Source organism: Puma concolor, chromosome B4 (assembly GCF_028749965.1).
Source record: "Puma concolor isolate L17-30 chromosome B4, mPumCon1.1.hap2, whole genome shotgun sequence".
Classification (NCBI taxonomy): Eukaryota; Metazoa; Chordata; class Mammalia; order Carnivora; family Felidae; genus Puma; species Puma concolor.
The window spans coordinates 129,556,433-129,582,074 of NC_141673.1; the positions used below are offsets into that span (position 1 = coordinate 129,556,433).

Sequence of the window (25,642 nt, forward strand, 5' to 3'; positions counted from 1 at the left end):
GGGGAGGTGGGCGGGGCGCGTACGCGGTTCGGGTTCGGGTTCGGGTTCAGGGCGCTCCTCCTGGTTACAGCCTCCTTCGACGGCGCGGGATAACTCCTAATTGAGGAGTGCGCAACGTCAGGCCTTCCCACGGTTTTTCGTGCTTTCACATGACCACTGCTTGTTTGTTGTGCAAAATCCAAAACGTAGAGCGGAGCTGTATGGTGCAGAGTAGGTTTACCTTCGGTGCCTTTTCTTCGGCCACCTGAGTCCCAGTAACCATTGTTTTCTTCCACGCTACACCCCTAGATAAAGGTTTTCTTTTTGACTGCATGTTGGGATCGCTTGGAGACGTTTTGGTTTTTGGTACCACTCGCTGAGATTGGTTTATTTGGTATGGGGGTGTGACCCGAGCATTGGAATTTTTTAGAGCTCCCCAGGTGATTCTCGTGTGCAGGAGTTTGAAACCACCAGTCTCCATCTGTGCTTCGCACACTTGATTGGCATAGGAATCCTCTGGGGAGCTTGTTAAAATGCAGATTCAAATTAGGTCGGTCTGGGCTGGGACATGAGGTTCTGTCCTTTCTTTTTTTTTTTTAATTTTTTTTTTAACGTTTTTATTTATTTTTGAGACAGAGAGAGACAGAGCATGAACAGGGGAGGAGCAGAGAGAGAGGGAGACACAGAATCGGAAACAGGCTCCAGGCTCTGAGCTGTCAGCCCAGAGCCCAACGCGGGGCTCGAACTCACAGACGGTGAGATCATGACCTGAGCCGAAGTCGGACGCTTAACCGACCAAGCCACCCAGGCGCCCCGGTTCTGTCCTTTCTAATAAGCTGCCAGGTAGTCTGCGCACAGCTTGGTTGAAAGGCTGCAGGACTCGAGGTTCTCTGAATTGGATGACTAAGAGCTCTTAACCGGTCCCCCGTCCCCCCCTTCCATCTTCCATTCTTCACACCGCATCCATGGTGATTACTCTAAACAATCTAACGCAGCGGGCAAGATACCTGAGTGGCTCAGTCCGGTAAACATTGGACTTGGCTCAGGTCATGATTTCATGGTTTGTGGGTTAGAGCTCGTATAGGGCCCTACGCTGGCAGTGTGGAGCCTGCTTCGGATTCTCTCTTTCCCTCTCTGTCCCTCTCCCACATGTGCTTTCTCTCTCTCAAAAATGAAATAAACAATCTAATGCAGAAATCTTAGAAGAGTCAATTGGGAAAACAGGAAGAAAGTCGTTTGACATCGACCAAGGATTTTTAAAAGAAATTTGTCTTAAATTATAAAAATATTTCAAAGCATCATGTATAACTTTGAACTACTGTAAACATAGAACATTAAAGAAATTAATGTATTTGATTCCGTTCTGAAACACTGTCTAGCCATCTAATCAGGTGTTTATGAAGCCTTTAGTATCATGGGGAAAGCAAAAAAGCAACAACAGAAACCTATAAAAGTTTCAACTAGGTAAAAATATATAGGAAGATAAATATAAAATCTCTGGGGAGTGATTTCCTTTTTGATTTATCGTTTTTCACATATTTAACCATTTTCTATAATGAGCATCTTATTACCTTGATAAGGAATAAAAGGTCTTATCCAGCCCTATAACATGGAAGCCCCTTTGCCACATGGTGGTTCCTGTCTGCTTCTCAAGCCTCACTGCTCATCACTCCTGCCTATATTAGTTTGTGACCTCCTCAAATATTCCTTGTCCCCAGGACTTCGATTCTGCTCTTGATGCTAGAAAATGCCTCCCTTCCTCCATCTTTGCTAGATTTATTCCTAGAGACCCTTTAAGTCTTAGATACAGCCACATTGCCTGCCTTCCTTCCCTCCCCAAGTGTATTCACTGCCTGTCCTGTGTTTTTACAACACCCCAGGAGCATCCATCCTGACTCAGTTTCTTTCTTGGTTTTCTTGACTTCTCTTCACTCCCATTTTTGGCTCCCGTTAACTAACCTAAACTGCTAGGGTTGCTCAGGGCTTGGCCCCAAGACCTCTCTTAGGTTCTCTCCCTAAGTGACTACCTCGGTTCCCATGAATTTATATACCATCTTTATACTTAAGATTCTCAACTGTTTGTCTCCAGCCTTGACCTCTTCCCTGAACTCCAGATTTGAATATCCACAGTGCCTAGCTGACATATCCTCTGAGGTTTTGCACAAACATCTCAAATTGAACACGTTCGTAAAAAGGCCCTTGATTTTTGCTTCCAGACCTGATCCTTTCCACTGCAGGCCCCCCATACTTTCTCAATACACTGGCACTATGATTGACTCAGGGGTCCCAAGAAGGAAATCTAGGTGTCATCTTGATTTACCCTCTCCTCATTCCATAATTTCATTAGCACATCCTGTCAATGCGATGTCCAAAATACACATTGCTTCTGCCCCTTTTCTCCATCGCTGCTATGACTTTAGTACAGGCTGTCATTCCTACCTGCAGTCCTGCAAAAGACTGACTACCTGGTTTAACTTCTACTATTGCTTCCCCTCTAATCCTTTTTCCATACAGCCGGCAGAGTGACCTTAAAGTCATGAAGCAGAACATGTCCTCCTGCTCTAAATACTGCCCAGTGTACCTAGAATAAAATCCAAACCTTAAATAGCTTACCAAGCCTTAAGTGACTGGAACGCTGCCACCCTAACCTTACTTTGTGCCACTCTCACTGTTCTCTAGGACTTTTTCCACGCATGAAGAAATCTTTTATGCTGCATCTCCTATGTGCCAGGCACCGTCTGAGGTACCAAAAATAGGTAAGAAAGAAAGACTCTGTCTTCATAGAATTTATATCCTAGTGGGAGAAGCAGATAGTAAGTTAAGTATCTTAAGACAACTCTAAATTACTTTCTAGAGGACAAGCTCTTGTCTCTCTTCACATGGCTACCTTCTTATCGCTTGGGTCTTAACTTCTTCCACTTCTTCAGAGGCCTCTCCTGGTTGCCCTATCTAAAGCAGTTAACTCTTGCCTTCCATTCTCTCCTATGCACTAAATGCACTTCCCACATTTTATAGTTACCTTGTCTGGTTTTGGATCTTGATCAATCTCAGATCCAAATTTATAGAATGCATTAGACTTTTTTGTAAATCATGTTTCCTTTATTTTTTCGTCTTCAACCCCACTAACTGCAGGGGACAGATTAGACCTTTTCTATTCAAGAGGTAACACCGTGTCTACTATTTTAGGAACAGCTCTTCAGGGGCCTAGTAAGTTCCAAACTTCTCATAATAACAGCACAATGTCACCTGCCTTCTTTACTCTCCTCTCACAAGTATATAGTGAAGTTTCTCAGAGGATACACAACTCAGATACTGCAATAGACTCAATGAAGAAACAGAGGGTCTCCTCAAGGCGACATCAAAGAGATTTGAAAAAACATAGGGCACCTGGGTGGCACCTGGGTCAGTTAAGCGTTAGACTCTTGATTTTGGCTCAGGTCATGATCTCATGGTTGTGAGATGGAGCCCCATGTTGGGCTCCACATAAGATTCTCTCCCCCTCTTCCTCTGCCCCTCCCACACGCAAGCAAGAAAACCTCCACACTTGGCCCTTCATCTTTTGTAAAAGTTATCTTTCATAAAAATGTTACTTAAGTTAACATGTAATTTTTGTTTAAAAATGATTATTTTAAAATCTCTAGGTTTTAACTTCCATATGGTAAATATAACTAAAACTACACATACGTAAATCCAATGTAAATAGAAGCTTTACGTTCTCAATAATTTTTAAGAGTGTAGAAGAGTTGAGACTAAAAAGTTTGAGGATCTTGGTAAATTCTGGCTATAAATGGTGAAGGAAATCAAAAGCCAGAGGCCTACATCCATGTTCTCAAGGAAAACAGACAGAATTATGCCAACCCCCCTGTCTTTTTTCATGAAGACCACTGCAAACATAGTATCTGGAGACCCATGGGCTGTCTTCTGTTTCATTTGAATGTTCTTCAAGAGGCAGAAAATAGAATGGACAGTGGAAAATGTGAATTTAAGTGAAATAATGCACATAAAGTGTTTAGAAGCAGTCAAGAAAAATTAAGTTTACCAAAAAAGCATTATGAATATGAGTTCAAAATTCACATTCACTGTGAGACCTTGGATAAATTATTTTAACTTCTCTGAATCTTTTCCCACATGTAGAACACAGAAATAACAGAGGCAATATTGCTCTGTGCATTTTGCCACTACTCAGGGAGTTATGGTGAGGTCACAATTAAAAAATGAGATAATGGGGGTGCCTGGGTGGCTCAGTCGGTTAAGTGGCCAACTTCAGCTCAGGTCATGATCCCGCGGTCCGTGAGTTCGAGCCCCGGGTCGGGCTCTGTGCTGACAGCTCCGAGCCTGGAGCCTGTTTCACATTCTGTGTCTCCCTCTCTCTGACCCTCCCCCGTTCATGCTCTGTCTCTGTCTCAAAAATAAACGTTAAAAAAATTAAAAAATGAGACAATGAATTAAAGCAGACAATGGTATTGTGACATGGTTACTCACTGTTATTTTAGAAATCCTGACATTTTACCACACTTTGTTTTGTGCTGATCCTTTTTTATTTTAATCCTTAAAAATTCCGACATATAAAAGCTTTCAGTTTGTGATGAAGTATGTTGTGTCCTCTCAAGACTTTCACAGTATTATATATTGGCATTTATTTCTTTTTTTTTTTTTAATTTTTTTTTTTCAACGTTTATTTATTTTTGGGACAGAGAGAGACAGAGCATGAACGGGGGAGGGGCAGAGAGAGGGAGACACAGAATCGGAAACAGGCTCCAGGCTCTGAGCCATCAGCCCAGAGCCCGACGCGGGGCTCGAACTCACAGACCGCGAGATCGTGACCTGGCTGAAGTCGGATGCTTAACCGACTGCGCCACCCAGGCGCCCCAATTGGCATTTATTTCTATTTGTATACTTGGCTCTATCCTTTAGACAATATCAGACACGTAGATAGGCAAAATTATAATTTGACATAACCTCTTGCTTTACTGGTAAAAGTGCTCATGTTTTTAAATATATGTGATACTGGTAAGTGCGTGAAAAGATTATCAAGATGTTCATCAAAAATATCTTAATGGTTGTTACTCTGGGTTATAGAATATAGGATGTTTTAGATTTTCTTCTTTTGCAATTTGAATTTTATAATGGATGTGTATCATTTTAGAATTAGAAGAATGCTAAAGCTATTTTTACCTTGAAAAAGTGAAACACAAGAGAAGTTAATTGGCAGACCTTCCCTCACTCAGAAGAAAAAAATCCTGTCACATGAGGACGCAAGGAAATTTGGAGTACATTCATTAGCCAGAGCACCATTGGTGACAATTTCAAATCTTATATGTTTCGGGAAGAAAATCATGCAAAGCTGACTAATAAAGCCAGAAGCAGAGGTATTCCTTTCCTTTTTTATGTTTCTAAACAAACCATAAAATATGTAAAAGATGTACTTACTGGCCATTGTCCTATAGAATACAAAGATGACTTATTGTTTTCTTCCATGTAATTCACTTATTCAATAGACCTTTACTTAACACCTCTATGTTCAGGTAGTGACCTAGAGGCTGGGACATAATAGTGACTAAGATGGTCTTTGCTCTCACAATACTTACTAATCTAGTAAAGAAAGCAAATAAGTAAATTATTCCATGGATATGGAAGAAAAGAAAACTCTTGAATAAATCTTTATGATATTTTATTCTACAGGTTTCATTAATCTACTTCAGGCGTTGACAAACATTTTCCGTAAAGAGCCAGACAGTAAGTATTTTAACGTTTGTGGGCCACACAGTCTCTGTTGCAACTATTCAATCTGCCATGATAGTGTGAAGACAGCCACCAACAATACATATACCATTAAGCCTGGCTATATTTTAATAAAATTTTATTTACAAAAATAGGAATGGCATAGAATTGACACACTGGCCAGTTTGCCAGTGCCCGATCTATTTGAAAGAGCTAACAGTAACTACAAAATAAAATCCTAAAGCACTTTCCAAAGCATAACTGAAAGCATAGACTTAGCAGTTCAACTAGTTCAGATGCTATTTTCCTATTTTCTGAAAATAATTTATATTTATTTATTTGATTTCAAAGTTTTTATAACTTTGGAAAAGATCCTAAAAAATAACTAAGTACTCATCCTTAATCAAAAGTGTATGCCTTTGAGCCTGCTTCTTTGTGGACTCAGAATCGTATCTGAATTCTTTTTCTGTCAATAATTTGATACAGAATAAATGAAAAACCTTGAGTTTGTTTCTGTATCTTTACAAATAGAATATTACCGCCACGTAAGTCCATAGAAATAAACTATAATGAAAAAGCACCTCCACAGTTTGAACAAGATAAAAACAGCACAATTTTTAAATTTGACCACTGAGTAAAGATATTTCCTCTTCTCAAATCTTCTGGGAACCAAGGAAAGAAATGAATGGAAAATTCTCTCTTGATAATAGAGTCTGATGTGCACTGCTCACCTTCTAGTTCTTTTTTCAATATTCACAGGTTAGTTGTCTTGTTTTACTTAGTGAATGAATGACCTTCTCATTAGTAACCCAGTGAGTATCTCAATGCACTAGTGAATGTTCTCTATTGAACAGAATGTGGCTAGCCGTCTCTTCAAAAACAAACAAACCAACCTTTTAATTTCAAAAGAAAAACATATTTGTTAGAGAGAAAAATCAAATTAAACAAAACTGTAAAAAGTAAAAGTGCCACCCTATAGTATTTCTGTCCACAGAAAGGCCACTGTTAGAGGAGTTTGATGGGTAGCCTTCTAGACTTTGTATTCTATGCTTGTCACACACATATCTATACACAATTGTTGAGTTTATGAATTTACTTGTTTAAGCAAAAATGGTATCTTACTTTGCACGTGGTTCTCCAACTTTTTTCATCTACTATCAAAGACTTTTAAATTGTTCTTCATGATCTAGTAAGAATAAAAGACTTCTTCAAACTTGAAGTTATAGAATCAAAAGTTTTTAAAAAACACAATGTTAAATTTCCAGTAAAATTTCCTGCAATCCACTCAATTTAATTCTAAATAGCTTCATGATAGAAAAAGTTCCTTGTATTTCTCACTACTAAAGGTCCTTATATTTCCCATCGTAAGTGGAAAACAAAAAAAGGTTGCAACACTTATCAATATATTGTATTTTAATAGAAACATATATAGTTCATTCAAAAAAAGTATTTTAATATAAACATCGCTTATAGACAAAACCAAATAATAACGATATTCTAGTTCTAAAAATTCCTGGTTTCTCTAAAACACTAAGATGCCACTTCAATAGTGATTGCTTCGCATTTTCCGGTCTCTTGATCTGTGCATGTCACATGTAAAGATCCATCCCTAAAACAAACAAACAAACAAACAATAACATTTCATGAGCTCATTTCATAAAAGCAGAAAGCTCTTAAGAAATTATTTGAGGACTTTGAGTAAAAAGAGATAATTTTAATTTTCGAAAGAAGAGTATTGAGATCAAGAAGAAACAATTTCAGAGTCTAAACTTAGTGTCATATGCTATAATTATGTAGTTGTTCTTAAAAATTTCTTCCTACACCACTGAGACAGCAGTTGTATTCTTTGAAAACCACAGTGATAACTATCTTAAGTTTAAGACTTTATGCAAACTGAGAAGACGCATCATGCCATTTTCAAGCACAGGCCAAGGCAAACCTACCCTAATGAATTTGACATGCTTGCTAAATAAGTATGCTCATGGAATGAACTGTCTGTTCCTAATGTTAATTTGCAAACAATTTACTTGCAAGACATATTGTTATGGATGGTCAGTTGTTAGTGAAACGGTAATAGCTGGATTTAATGAGTAATTTATTTCCTAGAGATTTTCTGTAGCAATACTGAAATAAACTTATCCTTTCATAGGACAAATAATATGAATCATGTAAACCTTAGAAAATTATATTTAAAATTGATAAAAAATTATATCTCAAACTTGCATGGACCAGTTTTTAGGTCCACCACACCAAAACAGAATTCATAAAAAATTCAGAATGCAAATGATTTGAGATACACTTCTTTTTGTAAAATACAGTCATTGTGCAGGGCAAAAAATATAATTCACTGATAAAATCTTTGTAAGCTTCTAATACATGATGTTCCTGGAATAACAACGGGTGGAGAATCAATAAATGAAAAAGGTCAAGCCCCAAAGTAAATTTTCTTAATATCAGAAGTAGTTTAATTTTGTACCTTTTCATAGTAAGAACAGCCAAAATATCACGTAATCCACTTTCTTTTTTATCTAGATCCTGGAGTACAACCTGTTTATGTAAAAATAATACAAAGATGATTTAGTACTTTGATATATTAATAAATTGATGCATCAGTTATTCCAACAGACCAAATTTTACTCATTACTGGAACAAACCTTTTCAAATAGGGCAGTTCTCAATTTTTCTACCATTTACCAGAATCTGAAAATAGGATTAAGCTTTCCTAACTGGAAATGTCTCCTCTAGAAGGACAACATATATATCTGTTCCTCTTAAATGTCATGCCCTAGACTAAAATGATTGTTTCTATGAAATATTCTTTGTCTCAGAAAATAAAGACTGCTTTTCCTTTTTGATAATTAAGCCATTTCCAGTAACATGTAAGTTATATTTTGGTATATACTCCTTTTTTAAATATAAGTTTATTTATTTATTTTGAGAGAGAGCAGGGGAGGGGCAGAGAGAGGGGGAGAAAAAGAATCCCAAGCAGGTTCTGCACTGTCAGCACAGAGCCCGACACAAGGCTCGAACCCACGAACCGCATGATCATGACCTGAGCCAAAATTGAGAGTCAAATGCTTAACCAACTGAGCCACCCAGGTGCCAATATTTTGGTATACCCTTACTACATGTACTTTTAAAAATTCAAATATTTTAAATACACTTGGAAAACCAATTTAAAGAAACACATGGCAAATTCTTTTGTACAACTAAGATTACACTTGTACATTTGTACAAACGAGATATTAATGAATTTACTATAAAATGCTTTGGTTTCCTAAAAAAAAGGTATACCAATAAACCAAGTTTGGAAGTGACTTTTCAGATTTGCCAATATCAAGTTTTATGACCTTAGGCAAGCACCATGTACCTTGATTTACTCATTTGTAAAATGAGGAGGTTAGAACAGATGGGATCTCTAAAAGAACATCTTCCAAATTCAGTATTAGGTGACTAACTCTGCTCCTGGCATCTGTAAGTTAGGATACGGTGACAACAGCTGCAGCCTCGGAGGAGTGTATGAAGGGAAATAAATGCACAGGAGAAAGAAGCTGAGGGAATACTAAGACAGCCAAATGAGTTTAGAAATACAGTACACAGGGGCACCTGGGTGGCTCAGTCCGGTTGAGCATCTGACTTCAGCTCAGGTCATGATCTCGCGGCTCATGAGTTCAAGCCCCGCGTCAGGCTCTGTGCTGACAGCTCAGAGCCTGGAGCCTGTTTCGGATTCTGTGTCTCCCTCTCCCTCTGCCCCCCCACCCCCCCGACATGTACTCTGTCTCTCTCTGCCTCTCAAAAATAAAGAAAACTAATAAAAAAATTTTTAAAAATACAGTACACAGGAAAGTGCTTGTAGAGTAATTCACATCAGAAACATCTGGATGAGCTTTTGAAAGCTTGACTAGTCGAAGGAGCCCCACTCCACTAGATTCTAAGATGTCTGAGGTGCAGCCCAGATATGTTATGTATGTGTGTGTGTGTTTTCATCATTCTTTCGTTGAAATCAGAGAATAGATATAATGCTGAAGACACTACACGTTCTCTTCAGTTACCCACATTTGTTTTTCACTATAGAAGTATTTCATGCTCAGGTCCTGTGCTGCTTGTTAAAGACTCAGTACAAAGTGGTAACAAGTAAAAAAAGAAAAAAGAAACCCTCTTGGTACCTTCAAATCTACCCACTGTTAGATTTCCTAAATATAGTTGAAATACTTATAGATATTTTCTCTATCTATGCTTGGATATTTATACACACACCGTCACAAACACCACCTCCCTCACACACACTCATGCTCTCAAACTTTTTATTTAAACACAAATGATATCATACTGTAAATAAAGCTCTGCCGTCTTTGTATGTGTGTTTTAATGTAATTATATTTGGGGGGCATGTTTCTAAGCAGATAATGTGGCTCCATTTCATTCCTATTAAAGAATGCAGAGGACTCTATAGTATGAAATATGAATGTGGTATTTTGAAAAAGCAAAGGTGTCTGTATCAGAGGCAGAAGGGTAATAATGGCAAGAGCAAGCGCCCAGGAATAAAACCAACTGAGGATAAATTTTAGCTCAACCAGGAAAAGAACAAAGTATTTATTGCCATGAGCTTGTTTTTCAGTCATCTATAAAATGACCATAATAATGTCTATCTCACAGCACTTTGAGATTAGGTTTGTAAATTGCCTAATCACGTGGCACGTTAGTAAACAAAAAAAGCCATTTTCCCTACTGCTTACATATTACCAAGGAGGGCCAAGAGTACAAAGATAAACAGAAAAAAATACATATTGTATTTTATTTTCTTGTGACTTTTTGAAATTAAAATTGCTTATCTCTTCTCTAGGTAGTGGGGCTCCTGGGTGGCTCGGTAGGTTAGGCACCCAACTCTTGGTTTCAGCTCAGGTCATGATCTCACAGTTCCCAGTTCGTGAGTTTGAGCCCTGTGTGGGGCTCTGCACCAACAGTGCAGAGCCTGCTTGGGATTCTCTCTCTCTCTCTCTCTCTCTCTCTCTCTCTCTCCCTCCCTCCCTCCCTCCCCACTCACGCTCCTTCTCTCTCAAAATAAATAAATAAATAAAATTTTTAAAAAAGGAAGTAGGGGCTCCTGGGTGGCTCAGTCGTTTGAGCATTAGACTCTTCTTTTCGGCTCAGGTCATGATCTCCCAATTTCGTGAGTTCAAGCCCCACGTTGGGCTCCACGCTGGTAGTGCAGAGTGTGCTTGAGATCCTATCTCTGCCCTTCCCCTACTGGTGCTGTCTCGGTCTCTCTCTCAAAATAAATAAACTTAAAAAAAAACCTAAAATATTAAAAAGATTAAAAATAAATAAAAATTTTAAAAAGAATTCATTCATAAAAATGTGTTAGATACCCTATATACATTTTATGTTAATAGATATTAAGTTGAGTTAATGCAGAAGGAAAAGTTAAGCAGCTTCACATGACTAATTCATTGTCTAATTTTATGTATTCACCTGTGCGAACTTGTCCTCCTCTTTTGCAGAGTTCTTCCCCTCAGACTCATAGAGTTCAAGGCATACTGAAGATATACTTCCGGGGGCTTGTAATGTGTGTTGTCTTCGAGCCGGCAAAGGAGTCCCTGATGGGAACAGTACTGTGAAGCTTTTGGCTCCTGATTCATCGACTCCCTAATAAGCAGAAAAATAATATCCGTATCCTTTGATATTTACCATTACAATTATAAAGCCATTCCTATTATAAATGTAATACTTATTCCTGACTGACAACATAGGCAAAGAACACAGAAATGATCCTGATGGGGCGCCTGGGTGGCGCAGTCGGTTAAGCGTCCGACTTCAGCCAGGTCACGATCTCGCGGTCCGTGAGTTCGAGCCCCGCGTCGGGCTCTGGGCTGATGGCTCAGAGCCTGGAGCCTGTTTCCGATTCTGTGTCTCCCTCTCTCTCTGCCCCTCCCCCGTTCATGCTCTGTCTCTCTCTGTCCCAAAAATAAATAAACGTTGAAAAAAAAAAAAAATTAAAAAAAAAAAAAAAAAAAAAAAAAAAAGAAATGATCCTGAATCCCAACCTACTTCACTTAACAATAAATTGAAACATGTATCCCTCTATCTGTATGTGAAGCTTCTGATTAAAATTACAATTAAGAAATTAACATGCTAAGTAAATGCTAACTTAAAGAACATAAGAAACTCATTAAACGTAAAATTATAAATCTAAATTTAAAATTTTTACCAGTATACAAGGTTTTACTGTAAAAACATGGTATATATAAATAAATATGGCAATAAATTTATACTACTTTTATGGAAAAGTAAAGAAAAGCTAAACATACCTTAACTAAAATATCTTTGGCTGAACACTCTATCTTAAGAGACTCTTCGACTAAAAGGTTTTCTTTGCCAGTAAGAATCCCTGCTTCTATAGCTGCACCTATAGGGATGACTTCATCAGGAGGGACAGAATTCAGAAGCTCAACATTTGGGAAAAGATCTTTAATCAGCTGCTGTAGTCTTGGGATGCGAGAAGACCCTCCACAAAGAACTACCTAGAAAATTAAAAATAATTTTTAGGTTTTTACTTTTAGAACAATGGTTGTTTCTCAGAATTAAGTGTTACAGGTTCAGCCATCTTTACCACATATAATGGTAAATACAAGCCCTATTTTATCATACATTATATTGTGCTTAAAATATATATAAATATATATTTAATACATTGTTGGTATTTAACAAATTCTTTACTCATAAACCACAAAATTTAAAAAGGAGCAATCTCACCACACATTAGAAGTACAGTACAGCCACATACACGTAGCTCGTGATTAATTTTGGGCATATGAGGTTTAACCATAAATCTCATTTAAACAGGAAATATATTAATACTTTGTATTATTCCAATACTTCTAAAAGAAATGTTTGTGGGGTGCCTGGGTGGTTCAGTCAGTTAAGCGTCCGACTTTGGCCCAGGTCACGATCTCACAGTCTGTGAGTTCGAGCCCCGCATCGGGCTCTGTGCGGACAGCTTAGAGCCTGGAGCCTACTTCGGATTCTGTGTCTCTCTCTCTCTCTGCCCCTCCCCTGCTATGCTCTGTCTCTCCCTGTCTCAAAAATAAATAAAAACATTAAAAAATTAAAACAAAATGTTTGCATAAATCTTATAGCATTTTTGTGACAATCTGTCTTCACCATGGAAGAATACTAAATTTTCTTGAGGAAAAAGATGTTTTATACAAATACATTTTAAGCTCTTGGTGCCATCTGATTAAATACGTTGTCTCTAAAGAACTTTATATAAAATAGTTCCTTTATGAGCTTGTCCACACATCTAGCACCCCAACTTTTATGGCTGTCATGTGAGGGGATGGGGCTCCAAATCACCCAGCTCTGCCAGTCAGAGGGGCTGGCATTCATGAGTCCCACAGGACTATCCAAAACAAAGAAGCAGTTTTTAAATCAGTGAAGCAGCACCCTGTGCCCAGTGGCTAGATACCTGGGCTCAGCACAGACAGAGCCAGGCAAAAATACCCATTTTCCAATTTCTCCCTGGAAGAGGTTTAACTGCATACTTCCCAGGTGCCACCTGAGAGTTTGGCTTCCAATCAGCCGGTATGGAGGTCCTGACTACGATCCTCCTCTTTGGGACACTTACAGTGGTTGGCACAATGTCAACCACTGAGAGCCGCTAAGAACAGGGATGGCAGCTTAGGCATAAAGGTTTGAGAGGCAACCAGGAACTTAGGCTGGGCTGATGGGCAAAGTTCATTTCCTATGTAAGTCCAGTGTACCTAGGTTGGAAGAGATGACAGTTTTATGTAATGCACAGAAACCAACATAGAGAGTCAATATATGTATTCCAAACAAAATAACAAAAGAATTCTATTCAGAAACCTATCTTAATAAAACAAAAGTAAGTGATTTTCCCAACAGAGTTAAAAATAAGAGTAATAAAGATGATCACTAAGGTCAGGAGAGTGATGCATAAATAAAATGAGAATTTTAACAAAAAGACAGAAAATGTTAACAAAATACCAAACAGAAATCACAGAGCTGAAGAATACAATAACTGAACTGAAAAATTCCATACAGGGGTTCAACAGCAGACTATACCAAATGAAAGAAAGGATCTGTGAACTCAGAGACAGGATAGAGGAATTCATCTAAACAGAGGAGCAAAAAGAAAAAAAAAATGAAAAAGAATTAAGATAGCTTAAGGGACTTACAGGATCAATAGTTAGCACACTAACACACATAGGGGCCCCAGAAGAAAAAAACAAAGAAAAAGGAGCAGAAAGCTTATTAAAAAGGGTGAAAACTTACCTAACCTGGGGAAAGAAAGATCCAGATCCAATAGGCACAAAAATTACCAAATAAGATGAATAAAGAGATCCACAATGAGACACATTATAATGAAAGTGTCAAAAGTTAAAGACAAAGAGAGAATCTTAAAAGCCCCAAGAGAAAAGCAACTTGTTACAAGGGAACTCCCGTAAGATGATAAGCAGATATTTCAACAGAAATCTTGGAGACCAGGAGGGATATATTCAAAGTGCTGAAAGAGAAAAACCTGTCAGCCAAGAATAATCTACCCAGCAAAGCTGTCCTTCAAAGAATGTTGATTAATAACATGAAAGCATATGAAACTATAAAACCACTGGTAATGGTAAATATATACAGTTGACCTTGAACAATTAGAGAGTCAGGGACACCAATCCCATGCATAGTTGAAAATCCATGTACAACATCCGACTAACCAACTATTAATTGCCTACTGTTGGCCAGAAGCCTTACCATTAACACAGTCAGTAAACACATGTTTTGTATATGTATTACATACTATATTCTTACAATAAAGTAAGCCTGAGAAAAGAAAATGTTATTAAGAAAATCATGAAGAGGGGCGCCTGGGTGGCTCAGTCGGTTGAGCGTCCGACTTCGGCTCAGGTCATGATCTCGCGGTGTGTGAGTTCAAGCCCTGCATTGGGCTCTGGGCTGACAGCTCGGAGCCTGGAGCCTGCTTTGGATTCTGAGTCTCCCTCTCTCTCTGCCCCTCCCCTGCTCATGCTCTGTCTCTCTCTGTCTCAAAAATAAATAGAAACATTAAAAAAAATTTTAAAAAAATCATGAAGAAGAGAAAATACACTTACAGTACCGCACTGTGTTTATTGAAAAAAAATCCACCTATGAGTGGATCTGTGCAATTCAAACCTGTGTTGTTCAAGGAAGGGCCAACTGTGGTTAAATTCAGAATACTCTAATATTGTAATGGTAAAGGATAAGTCAGTTGTAACTCTAGTATGAAGGTTAAAAAACAAAGACAAAAATAACGGTAACTACAATAATTTGATAACGGACAAGTAATATAAAAAGATGTAAACGGTGATGTCGAAAACATAAAATGTGAAGGAGTGCAAGAATGTAGAGATTTCACATGTGTTGAAGTTATTATCAGCTTCAAATAGGCTATTATAACTACAAGATGTTTTATGTAAGTCTCATGGTAATCACAAAGCAAAACTTATAATAGATACAACAAAAGATAAAGATATCAAAGCATACCAATAAAACCAAAGTCATCAAATCACAAAGAAAGAACAAAAGGAAGAAAGGAACAAATGAGCTACAAAATAGAAAACAATTAACAAATGGCAATAGTAAGTTTATAGTTATCAAAAATTAAATTATTTTCTGTACACTAACAACAAATTATTGGAAAGAGAAATTAAGAAGACAATCCCATTCACAAAAGCAATAAAAAGAATAAAGTATTTAGGAATAAATTTAACCAAGGAAGTGAATGATCTGTACACTGAAAACTATAAGGATATTGATGAAAGAAACTGAAGAAGACACAAATAAGTTGAAAGATATTCCATGTTTATGGATTGGAAGAATTAATATTATTAAAATATTTGTATTTGTCCATTTGTATTTGTAGTATTTGTCCATACTACACAAAGTTATCTACAGATTCGATGCAATCTCTATCAAAATTTCAATAGCATTTTTCACAGAAATAGAAAAAACAATCCTAGAATTCACATGGAACCACAAAAGACCCGAAACAGCCAAAGCAATCTTGAGAAAGAACAAAGCTGGAGCATCACACTTCCTCATTTCAAAATATATTACAAAGCCACAGTAATCAGAACAGAATGGTATTGGCATAGAAGCAGACACACAGATCAACAGAAAAGAACAGTGAGCCCAGTAAAAAACCTACGCATATATGGTCAATTAATTTTCAACAAAGGAACCAAGAATATACAACAGAAAAAGGACAGTCTCCTTAATAAGTGGAATGTGGGAAAGTGGACATCTACATGCAAAAAAATAAAACTGGACCACTATGTTACACCACACACAAAAATTAACTCAAATTGAAGACTGGAATTATGACCTGAAACTATAAAACTCTCAGAAGAAAATATAGGGAGGAAGGTCCTTGAAACTGGTCTTTGCAATGAGATTTTTGGATTTGACAGCTAAAGCCAAGGCAATAAAACCAAAAATAAACAGGTAGGACTATACCAAACTGAAAAGCTCCTGAATAACAAAAGAAACCATCAACAAAAATGAAAAGGTAACCCATAAAAAGGGAAGAAATATTTCCAAACCACTTATCTGGAAAAGGGTTAATATGCAAAATATACCAGGAAGTCATAAAGTCAACAACAAAAAAGCAACTTGATCAAAAAAATAAATGGGCAAAGGACCCGAAGAGACATTTTTCTGAAGAAGATATACAGGTAGCTAAGAGACACATGAAAAGATGCTCAACATCACGAATCATCAGGCAAATGAAAATCAAAACCACAATGAGGTATCACCTCACACTTGTTATGGTGACTCTCATCAAAAACACAAAAGATAACAAGTACTGACAAAAATATAGACAAAAGGGAACCCCTGTACACTGCTGGGAATGTAAACTGATAGAACCACTATGGAAAACAGTTTGCAAATTCCTCAAGAAATAAAAAAATAGAATTACCATATGATGCAGGTATCTTACTTACGAGTATATGTTCAAAGGAAATGAAATCACTACCTCAAAGAGATATTTGTACTCTCACGTTGATTACAGCATTATTCACAATAGCCAAGGTATAGAAATATCCTAAGTGTCTGTTGATGGATGAATGGGTAAAGATGTGGTATATATATAAACACAATGCAATATCATTCAGCTAAAAAAAAAAAAAAAAAAAAGGAAATCCTGTCATTTGCAACAACATGAGTGAACATGGAAGGCAGTATGTGAGGTGAAATAAGCCAGACAGAGAAAGACAAATACTGCATGGTGTCAACTCGTACGTGGAATCTGAAAAAAAAAAAGTCAAACTCATAAAGAAGGCAGAAAAGTGGTTGGAACTGGAGCATGGGGGAAATAGGGAGAGGTTAGTAGAAGGGTACAAAATTTCAGTTGTAAGTGAATAAGGTTTGAGGATCTAATGTATAACATGGTGACTATAGTTGATAATAATCATACTACATAACTGAGATTTGCTAAGAAAGCAAACTTAAGTGTTTTCACCCCTGACTCAAAAAGGTAAAAATATGGTGTGAGATATGTGTTAATTAACTCCACAGTGGGAATCCTTTCACAGTGTATACATCTAACAAATCTCACACTGTTTGCTAGGAATATCTTACAATTGTTTTTGTCAATCACACCTCAGTAGAGCTGAATAAAATTACTCCTTTATAAATAACTTTAATTTCCTTATTAGTTCATACATTTAACACTTATAACTCCAGAAGCATTCAGAATATTGAATAAATAGGTAGCCCCAAGAAGGGAAATCATCAATAACCACTTCTGACTTCGAAGTCTTTTTAGACAAAAGGATCCACTGATGAAAACCAGGTCTCTTTAACACTAGGTGTGAATTGATGAATAATACCATATTGATCTCCAGGTGAGGGCATGAGGAACATCAGCTGAATGATACCAAGAAAAAAAGAAAAGCAGGGTTGCCTTGGCAAAGTTCCCTAAGACTTCCCTAAAAGTTTGGGAGATAAGTAAACATAAAAGTCTTCTTTAAAATGTTATGATCCCAGATAAACACTATGAGAATAAAAATGTAAAATATGCCCTTTCAAATTTCTCATAGTCAGGGGCGCCTGGGTGGCGCAGTCGGTTAAGCGTCCGACTTCAGCCAGGTCACGATCTCGCGGTCCGGGAGTTCGAGCCCCGCGTCAGGCTCTGGGCTGATGGCTCAGAGCCTGGAGCCTGTTTCCGATTCTGTGTCTCCCTCTCTCTCTGCCCCTCCCCCGTTCATGCTCTGTCTCTCTCTCTGTCCCAAAAATAAATAAATGTTGAAAAAAAAAATTAAAAAAAAAAAATTTCTCATAGTCAATTTCAAAAAGCCTTATTAATAAGCAATTAAGTGATGCTATGCAAAAAAAAAAAAAATCAAACTAGAAAATCTTGGCTTTTGGAATTTTCATTTAAAAAAGTAAAAAATATTACCCTATGACCCAGCAATTGCACTACTAGGTATTTATCCAAAGGATACAGGAAGGCTGTTTCGAAGGGGCACATGTACTCCAATGTTTATAGCACCACTATCAACAATAGCCAGAGTATGGAAAGAGCCCAAATGTCCACTGACCAATGAATGAATAAAGAAGATGTGGTATGTATATACAATGGAGTATTACTCTGTGATCAAAAAGAATGGAATCTTGCCATTTGCAACAACATGGAGGGAACTAGAGTGTATTATGCTAAGGAAAATTAGTCAAAGAAAGACAAATATATGACTTCACTCATATGTGGAATTTAAGATACAAAACAGATGAACATAAGGGAAGGGAAACAAAAACAATATAAAAACAGGGAGGGAGACAAACCCATAAGAGACTCTTAAATACAGAGAAAAAAATGAGGGTGCCTGGAGGGGTTTTGGGTGGGGGGGGGGGATGGGCTAAATGGGAAAGGGGCATTAAGGAGGGTGTTATATATAAGTGATAGATCACTAAATTCTATTCCTGAAATCATTATTATACTATATGTTAACTAACTTGGATGTAAATTAATTTAAAAAATAATAAAAACAAAAAAGTAACAAATACTAACAATGTGTTACTATTAATGCTGATGGTAACCAGCAAGTTTTAATTTAAATAAATTCTTTAAATACCTAGTCTGTGGATTTCTTTTGTGACTTAAAAATTTTAGTACAAAATACATACATTCGGAACATAAATAACTTCTCTTACCAAAAGCTTTTCAAATATAACTTTCACAGTAATTTCATAAAACTGCTGTTAAGGAAAATCAAACTACCTTAACTACTTGGGTATTAAAAACATGAATTTAAACAACAAAGAAGAAAATAAAAAATATTACAGATTATTCTGAAAATATGAAAACAACAAAATCTGTCAAAGCCTGTGGAATAAAACCAAAGCTATTAAGTAGTAAAACTGTAGTTAACTTTTTTATTAGGGAAAAGAATAAATGAAAAAAATAAATTAGCATTCAGTATAGGAATTTAGGAAAATAATACAAGTGTCCTAAAAGGACTAGAAGAAATAAGGAAAAAATCAGAAATAAACCAATGAGAGAAGAGAAAAACATGACCTGAACAAATCTAAAGAAGTTTTTCTGGGGGTAGTAGTAACAGAAGTTTGAGCAAAAAACAAACAAACAAACATACACACACACACAACAAATTATCTGTCAAATCTAGTAAAGGAAAAACAGAAAAACTCAAAAAGCAAAAAATAAAAAATAGAGAAACTGGCTGGTTTTAATTTCAAAAACTTATGTATACTCTTAAATTTTAGTATCAAGGGGCGCCTGGGTGGTTCAGTTGGTTAAGCATCCCACTCTTGGTTTTGACTCAGGTCATGATCTCATGATTTGTGAATTCAAGCCCCACATCAGGCTCTGCACTGACAACTCAGAGACTGCTTGGGATTCTGTCTGTCTCTCTCTCTTTCTGCTTCTCCCCTGCTCAATGTCTCTGTCAAAAATAAATAAACATTAAAAAAATAAATTTTAGTATCAAAAGATACATAAAAATAAAAAATTATAAGATTATACAAAGTCAGGGACACCTGGGTGGCTCAGTTGGTTGGGCGATCAACTTCGGCTCAGGTCATGATCTCGCAGTTCGTGAGTTCGAGCCCCGTGTCGGGCTCTGTGCTGACAGCTCAGAGCCTGGAGCCTGCTTCCGATTCTGTGTCTCCCCTCTCTCTGCCCCTCCCCTGCTCACGCTCTGTGTCTCTCTGTCTCTCAATAATAAATAAACGTTAAAAAAAAAAATTAAAAAAAAAAAAAGATTATACAAAGTCATATGTTAAAAACTTAAGAAATAAATCATCATGAAATAGGTCTATAAAACATGTAAATTAAAAATTGAAGCATCTGGGTGGCTCAATCAGTTACGCGCCCAGGTTAGGCTCAGGTCATGATCTCGCAGTTTGTGAGCTCAAGCCCCACATAGGGCTCAGTGCTGACAGGCTTGGAACCTGGAGCCTGCTTCAGATTCCCTGTCTCCCTCTCTCTGCCCCTCCCCCGCTCGTGATCTGTGTGTCTCTCTCTCAAAAATAAATAAAAATCAAACCCATTTTTCAATCTAGTAGAAAGATGAAAGAAAGACCATGAGGATTACAGGTTTCAAGAAAAATGGTGGGGAACGTATTTCCTTTTGAAGAATGGTGTAGTACAGTCAACCTGCTATTCTATGTGGCCGTCAGGCAGCTTAACTGTGGTATATATAGAACTTAAAAGATATTCATATAGTTTATGTGTAGAAAGAATGGACTTTTTTCATACCATCTGTGAGAGAAATCTCAGCACTGGTGCATCAGGTATGATAGATCAAAGGTCTTTCTAACTGACATATTCTACATAAACACTACCAATACTTCTGTTCCCTATAAAAGATTCAATTTGCTGGCTCCTAGAGAAATGAATACTTTGGACTACTCACTTTGCAAGGGACCTGACACACTTTCTTGTGTTGAACTTAATTTACAGATATGAAAATGACAACGTAAAATCATATTCCCCACATTATGTGGTTAAAGATTGATTCAATGATTCATTCATTTATTCAGTAGGCTTCATGCCCAGCACAGAGCCCAAGGTGGGGCTTGAACTCATGACCCTGAGATCAAGATCTGAGCTGAGATCAAGAGTCGGATACTTGGGGCGCCTGGATGGCTCAGTTGGTTAAGCGTCCAACTCTTGGTTTTGGCTCAGATCATGATTTCATGGTTCCTGAGTTTGAGCCCCACGCTGGGCTCTGCATTAACAGTGCAGGGCCTGCTTGGGATTCTCTTTCTCTCTCTCTCTCTCTTTAAAAAAAGAGTCAGATGCTTAACTGACTGAGCCATCCAGATGCCTCAAAGATTGATTTTAGAATTCTACATATATCTTTGGAGTAGTTATGCCAATTATATATTTAAAAAACACTGTACAAAGGTTCTGTCCTTGTTTAGAGAAACCTGTTTTATGAGTAGATATTTTTCATGATGAAAATGAAAAAAATTGAAATATTACTTCTAGTTAAAGGATCTAACGTTGAGTTCCGTATCAAACATTAACTCAAAATGTAAGATCTGACACTGACATCGTGGAACAGAAGAAAAGGGGTTTCAGGTTCCAAATCTGGAGAAATTTGTTGTGAAAGAAGAAGCATTAATTATTAAATATTTCTATTTGTCAATTTGCTATGTTTTTCAAGCTGGAATTTAAAATGTAACCTTGTATTTTTATACTGAGTTCAGATTGATAATTTCTGGCAGCTGTCTTTTCCTATACCTGACAACGTGACTCACTTTCACTCCTGGCCCCTACAACTGCTTGAGCGGGTAACCTCTCCCACACAGTGCCTCAGGCTATGAATTAAAGGAAAGTAATATTAGCCTCTTTCCTGAAGAACACTGTGTAGGATTATATTACTTTGGCATAAAAGGGAGCTAAAGTGCTGGAAGTTTTGGCTTAGAAGGTATTATGTTGAATAAATGAATCAGATATATCGTGGTATTTTGTCATTCTAAGCAAGCACTTGAGCCAAAAGGATTAAACTTACAGATATTAAAGTGGCAACCTAAAGTCACATTCCAATACACGCATATTGAGCGTCTCTGGGGAGTATTATTTATTTTTATTTTATTTTTTCATTTTTGAGAGAGAGAGAGAGAGAGAGAGAGAGAGAGAGAGAGAGAGAGAGAAAGACAGCATGAACAGGGAGCAGCAGAGGAAGAGGGAGAGACTCTTAAGCAGGCTCCGTATGCAGGGCTCAAACTCACAAACTGTGAGATTATGACCTGAGCTGAAATCAGGGGTCAGACGCTTAACTGACTGAGCCACCCTGGTGCCACTCTCAGGAGTTTTGTTTTTTAAAAAAATTTTTTTTTACATTTATTTATTTTTGAGAAACAGAATGAGACAGTGTGAGCGGGGGAGGGGCAGAGAGAGAAGGAGACACAGAATCTGAGCAGGCTCCAGGCTCTGAGCAAGCACAGAGCCTGATGCAGGGCTCGAACCCACAAACTGTGAGATCATGACCTGAGCCGAAGTCGGATGCTCAACCGACTTGAGCCACCCAAGCGCCTGCTAACTTCACATAAAGTGAAAATAATAAATACATTATCACAAGAAAGTAAGTAATATATTAAAAGAAGAATTCTTCATAATCAAATGAGGTCTGTCCCAGGAATACAATGACAGATCCACATTAGAAAATTATCAGTAATATATCATATAACTTTAAGACAAATGTAAAAGAAGCCATAAGATTGTTTTGCAGGTATCCAAAAATACATTTGTAAGGACTCACCACCTATTAAAACTCTTTTAAAAATAGGAAGAAAAATACTTACTATGAGAAAGAGAATCTATTTCAACCCAATTATCAATAATCACATTTTTTGTTAAAAAGACTAATAATAATATCCCTACTAAAAAGAGAACAAAAGAAGGACGTTCTGACCAAGGCAACCAAAATAAAAAAAAAATAAAAAAAAAGTGAGGGGGGGCACCTGGGTGGCTCAGCCGGTTGGTTGAGTGCTCTTTGATTTTGGCTCAGGTCATGATCCCAAGGTCATGGGATCAAGCCCCACATTGGGCTCTGTACTGAGTGTGGAACCTGCTTAAGATTCTCTCTCTCTCTCTCTCTCTCTCTCTCTCTCTCTCCAACTGCCCCTTCCCCACTTGCACACACTCTCATTCTCTCAAATTAGTAAAAAAGAGTGAGGGATACATATTTGTGAGAGAAAAGTATTACCACTCCTGTACAGCCCTTTCCCAGAGCTCTCAGCCCACCCCAGCTACCACCCATTTTCCTGTTGCCCTTAGAGCAAAACTTCTCGAGAGTTCTCTGTACTTGACTGTCCGTGATCTTGCCTTCTATTCTATATTAAACTCACTCCAGTAACGTGTTTCTCTCCATAACTCCACTAAAACCACCTGCACCAGTCACTTGCATGTTGTCAAGCCCAGTCAGTGGTCAATCCTCGGGCCTCACCTGCTGGACCTCCAGCAGCACAGGACAGTTGATGTTTTGCTCCCTTACCCAGTTTTACTTGTCTCTTGGGTCTCATGCTTCCTCACTGGCTAGTCCTAAAGCCGCTACCATTAGGTCCCTTTTAGGCCTGTAAATGTCCAGAGCCCCTGGACCCTGTCCTGAGGTGTCTCCTCTGTTGGGGCTCTATCTCATAGGTCATTTCATCCAGTCATGGCTCTAAGTGCACACGGACACTGATAAGTATGTCTCCAGCTCAGAACTCTCTCTTAAAATCCAGATTCGTATGTCCAGCCACACTGCACTCTTTACGTTGAAGCCAGAGGCATCCAAACTGTGATGTGATCCTGGTCTCTATCTCCCTTACCACTTGGTTCACTCAGTTCCACCCGCTACCCTCACTGCTGCTCCTCAAACACAAGCTTGCTCTTGCCTTGCTTTTCCCTCTGCTTGTAAAACTGGCAGATATGCACACAACCAGTTTCTCCATTCAGGTCTCTCATCAAAAGCCACCTCTTTAGGGGGTCCTGGGTGGCTCAGTCGGTTAAACGTCCAACTTTGGCTCAGGTCATGATCTCACGGCTTGTGAGATCGAGCCCTGTGTCAGGCTCTGTGCTGACAGCTCAGAGCCTGGAGCCTGCTTCAGATTCTGTGTCTCCCTCCCTCTCTCCCCCTTTCCCACTCGCTCGTGCGTGCTGGCTCTCTCTCTCTCTCAAAACTAAATAAACATTAAAAATTAAAAAAAAAAGTCACCTCCTTAGATGGAGCTCTTATCTGAACAATCACCCTTTGCCAATAGCTATGCCTTTATCCTGCTTTATTTTTCTTCACAGCAGTTATCCCAACTGGGCACTCTTTTCTTTAAAAAAAGAAACAAACCTTTTTTTTTAACCTTTATTCACGTTTGAGAGACAGAGCACAAGTGGAGCAGGGGCAGAGAGAGAGGGAGGTACAGAATCTGAAGCAGACTCCAGGCTCTGAGCTGTCAGCACAAAGCCCGACACAGGGCTCAAACCCATGAACTGTGAGATCATGACCTAAACTGAAGTTAGACACTCAACTGACTGAGCCACCCAGGCGCCCCTGGACATTATTTTCTTTATATGTTCCTTTACGTATTACCAGAATATCCCTACTAGCATGTTAAGTTCTACTTCGGCAAAGACTTTCTTACATTTACTGCTATATCTTAAGAGCCTAAAACCTGCTTGCCCAGAATAGGTGTGCTCAATAATTAGTTGGAGATTAATTAGAAAATTGAATTTAAATGTATGCCGAGGAAATTTAGAAGACGTTGTGAAAACAGAAATACCAAGAGTTCATGACATGGCAAAATATAAGATAAATAAGGAAAATCCAATTAAGTATTCTGTTTATAGCAAAAACAAATTAGAAAATAAAAATACAGAAGACCTCTCATACACAATAGCCATAAATTCCACAGCACACATAGTGATAACTTAATGTAAATATTGAGAAATGTAAAATTTAAGAAGATCTGAACAGAGGAAGAGATCAACTTCATGGTTAGGAAAACAAAACACCATGAAGTTACACCACCATTCCAAATTATTTTAAAGACTTAATGAAACTAACGAAATCACAGTGGGATTTTATTACATAAGAAGCTAAAAAATAACTCTAAAGCTCTCTCAAGAAAGTATGAATAAATGGAGTTTTGAAAAATTGCAATATTAATAATGAATGTTTACACCTACTCAGAAAGTAAATTGTTTTTTGGTGAGCAATTTGGTAACAAATATTAAAAGTTTTAAAATTTGGGATTTATTCCTAAATTTTATTCTGCAGGAGTTAAGGATGCTCACAGAGCCACAAAGAGCACTGTTTATAAAACCAAAGTAACCTACATAGCCAAAATAAACAATTGGTTTTATATATTAAGGTATGTCAACACCAAAAAATACTATGTAGCTATTAAAGTTGCAGCTGTAGAATGTGGGAGCTTGGTTAAAATGGAAGGATTAACTACATCAAAGTACTCTTCCATAAGCCCACAAAACCGACCACAAAGAAATCGAAGATATAAGTGTATAATGGCAAAATAAATGAGAGCGAGATCTTGAGTTTGGTATTTCAACAAGATCTGGAAGCTGGAAAAAAGAGGTGACTGTCTTAGACTAGATGAAGTTTGAGAAAACCAGAGAAAGCAAGACGGTTTGACTCTCAGAATCCCTAAGTGGCTCAGGACTGGGGAACAGCGAGCACCACGGAAAGTGAGGGGGAAGCACAGGTGTGAAAGCAGGAGGACCCGTAGGGAGGACACACACGCAGTGAGTCCCCAAGCCCCTCCCCTAAGCCAGAAGGGGGCCACCGGCACCTCCTCCCACACTCAGAGAGGGGGGGCCTGGACCAGGTATGGGTCCGGCCGGGCAGGAGGGGACACCGAAACAGGGTCAGTAAGGGGAAGTGTCCACACTAAAGGACAGGCCAGAAACCAGGCACGTCCTGCTCAAGCAAGAGAT

At 38.0% G+C, this 25,642-nt stretch overlaps 1 protein-coding gene across 2 annotated transcripts in view; it reads right to left on the reverse strand.

Moving 5' to 3' along the window:
- Positions 1–5,633: 5,633 nt before the first annotated feature.
- Positions 5,634–25,642, reverse strand: part of LOC112867301 (heat shock 70 kDa protein 14) — a 43,501-nt gene continuing 23,492 nt past the window's right edge. For both annotated transcript variants that reach the window (XM_025930288.2, XM_086714876.1), the window contains 4 exons: positions 12,009–12,221; positions 11,173–11,346; positions 8,177–8,247; positions 5,634–7,309 (listed from right to left, as the gene is read on the reverse strand). In XM_025930288.2, the coding sequence (XP_025786073.1) occupies positions 7,231–7,309; positions 8,177–8,247; positions 11,173–11,346; positions 12,009–12,221 (537 nt within the window). In that variant the 3' untranslated portion in view covers positions 5,634–7,230. The remainder of the gene's footprint in view (positions 7,310–8,176; positions 8,248–11,172; positions 11,347–12,008; positions 12,222–25,642) is intronic.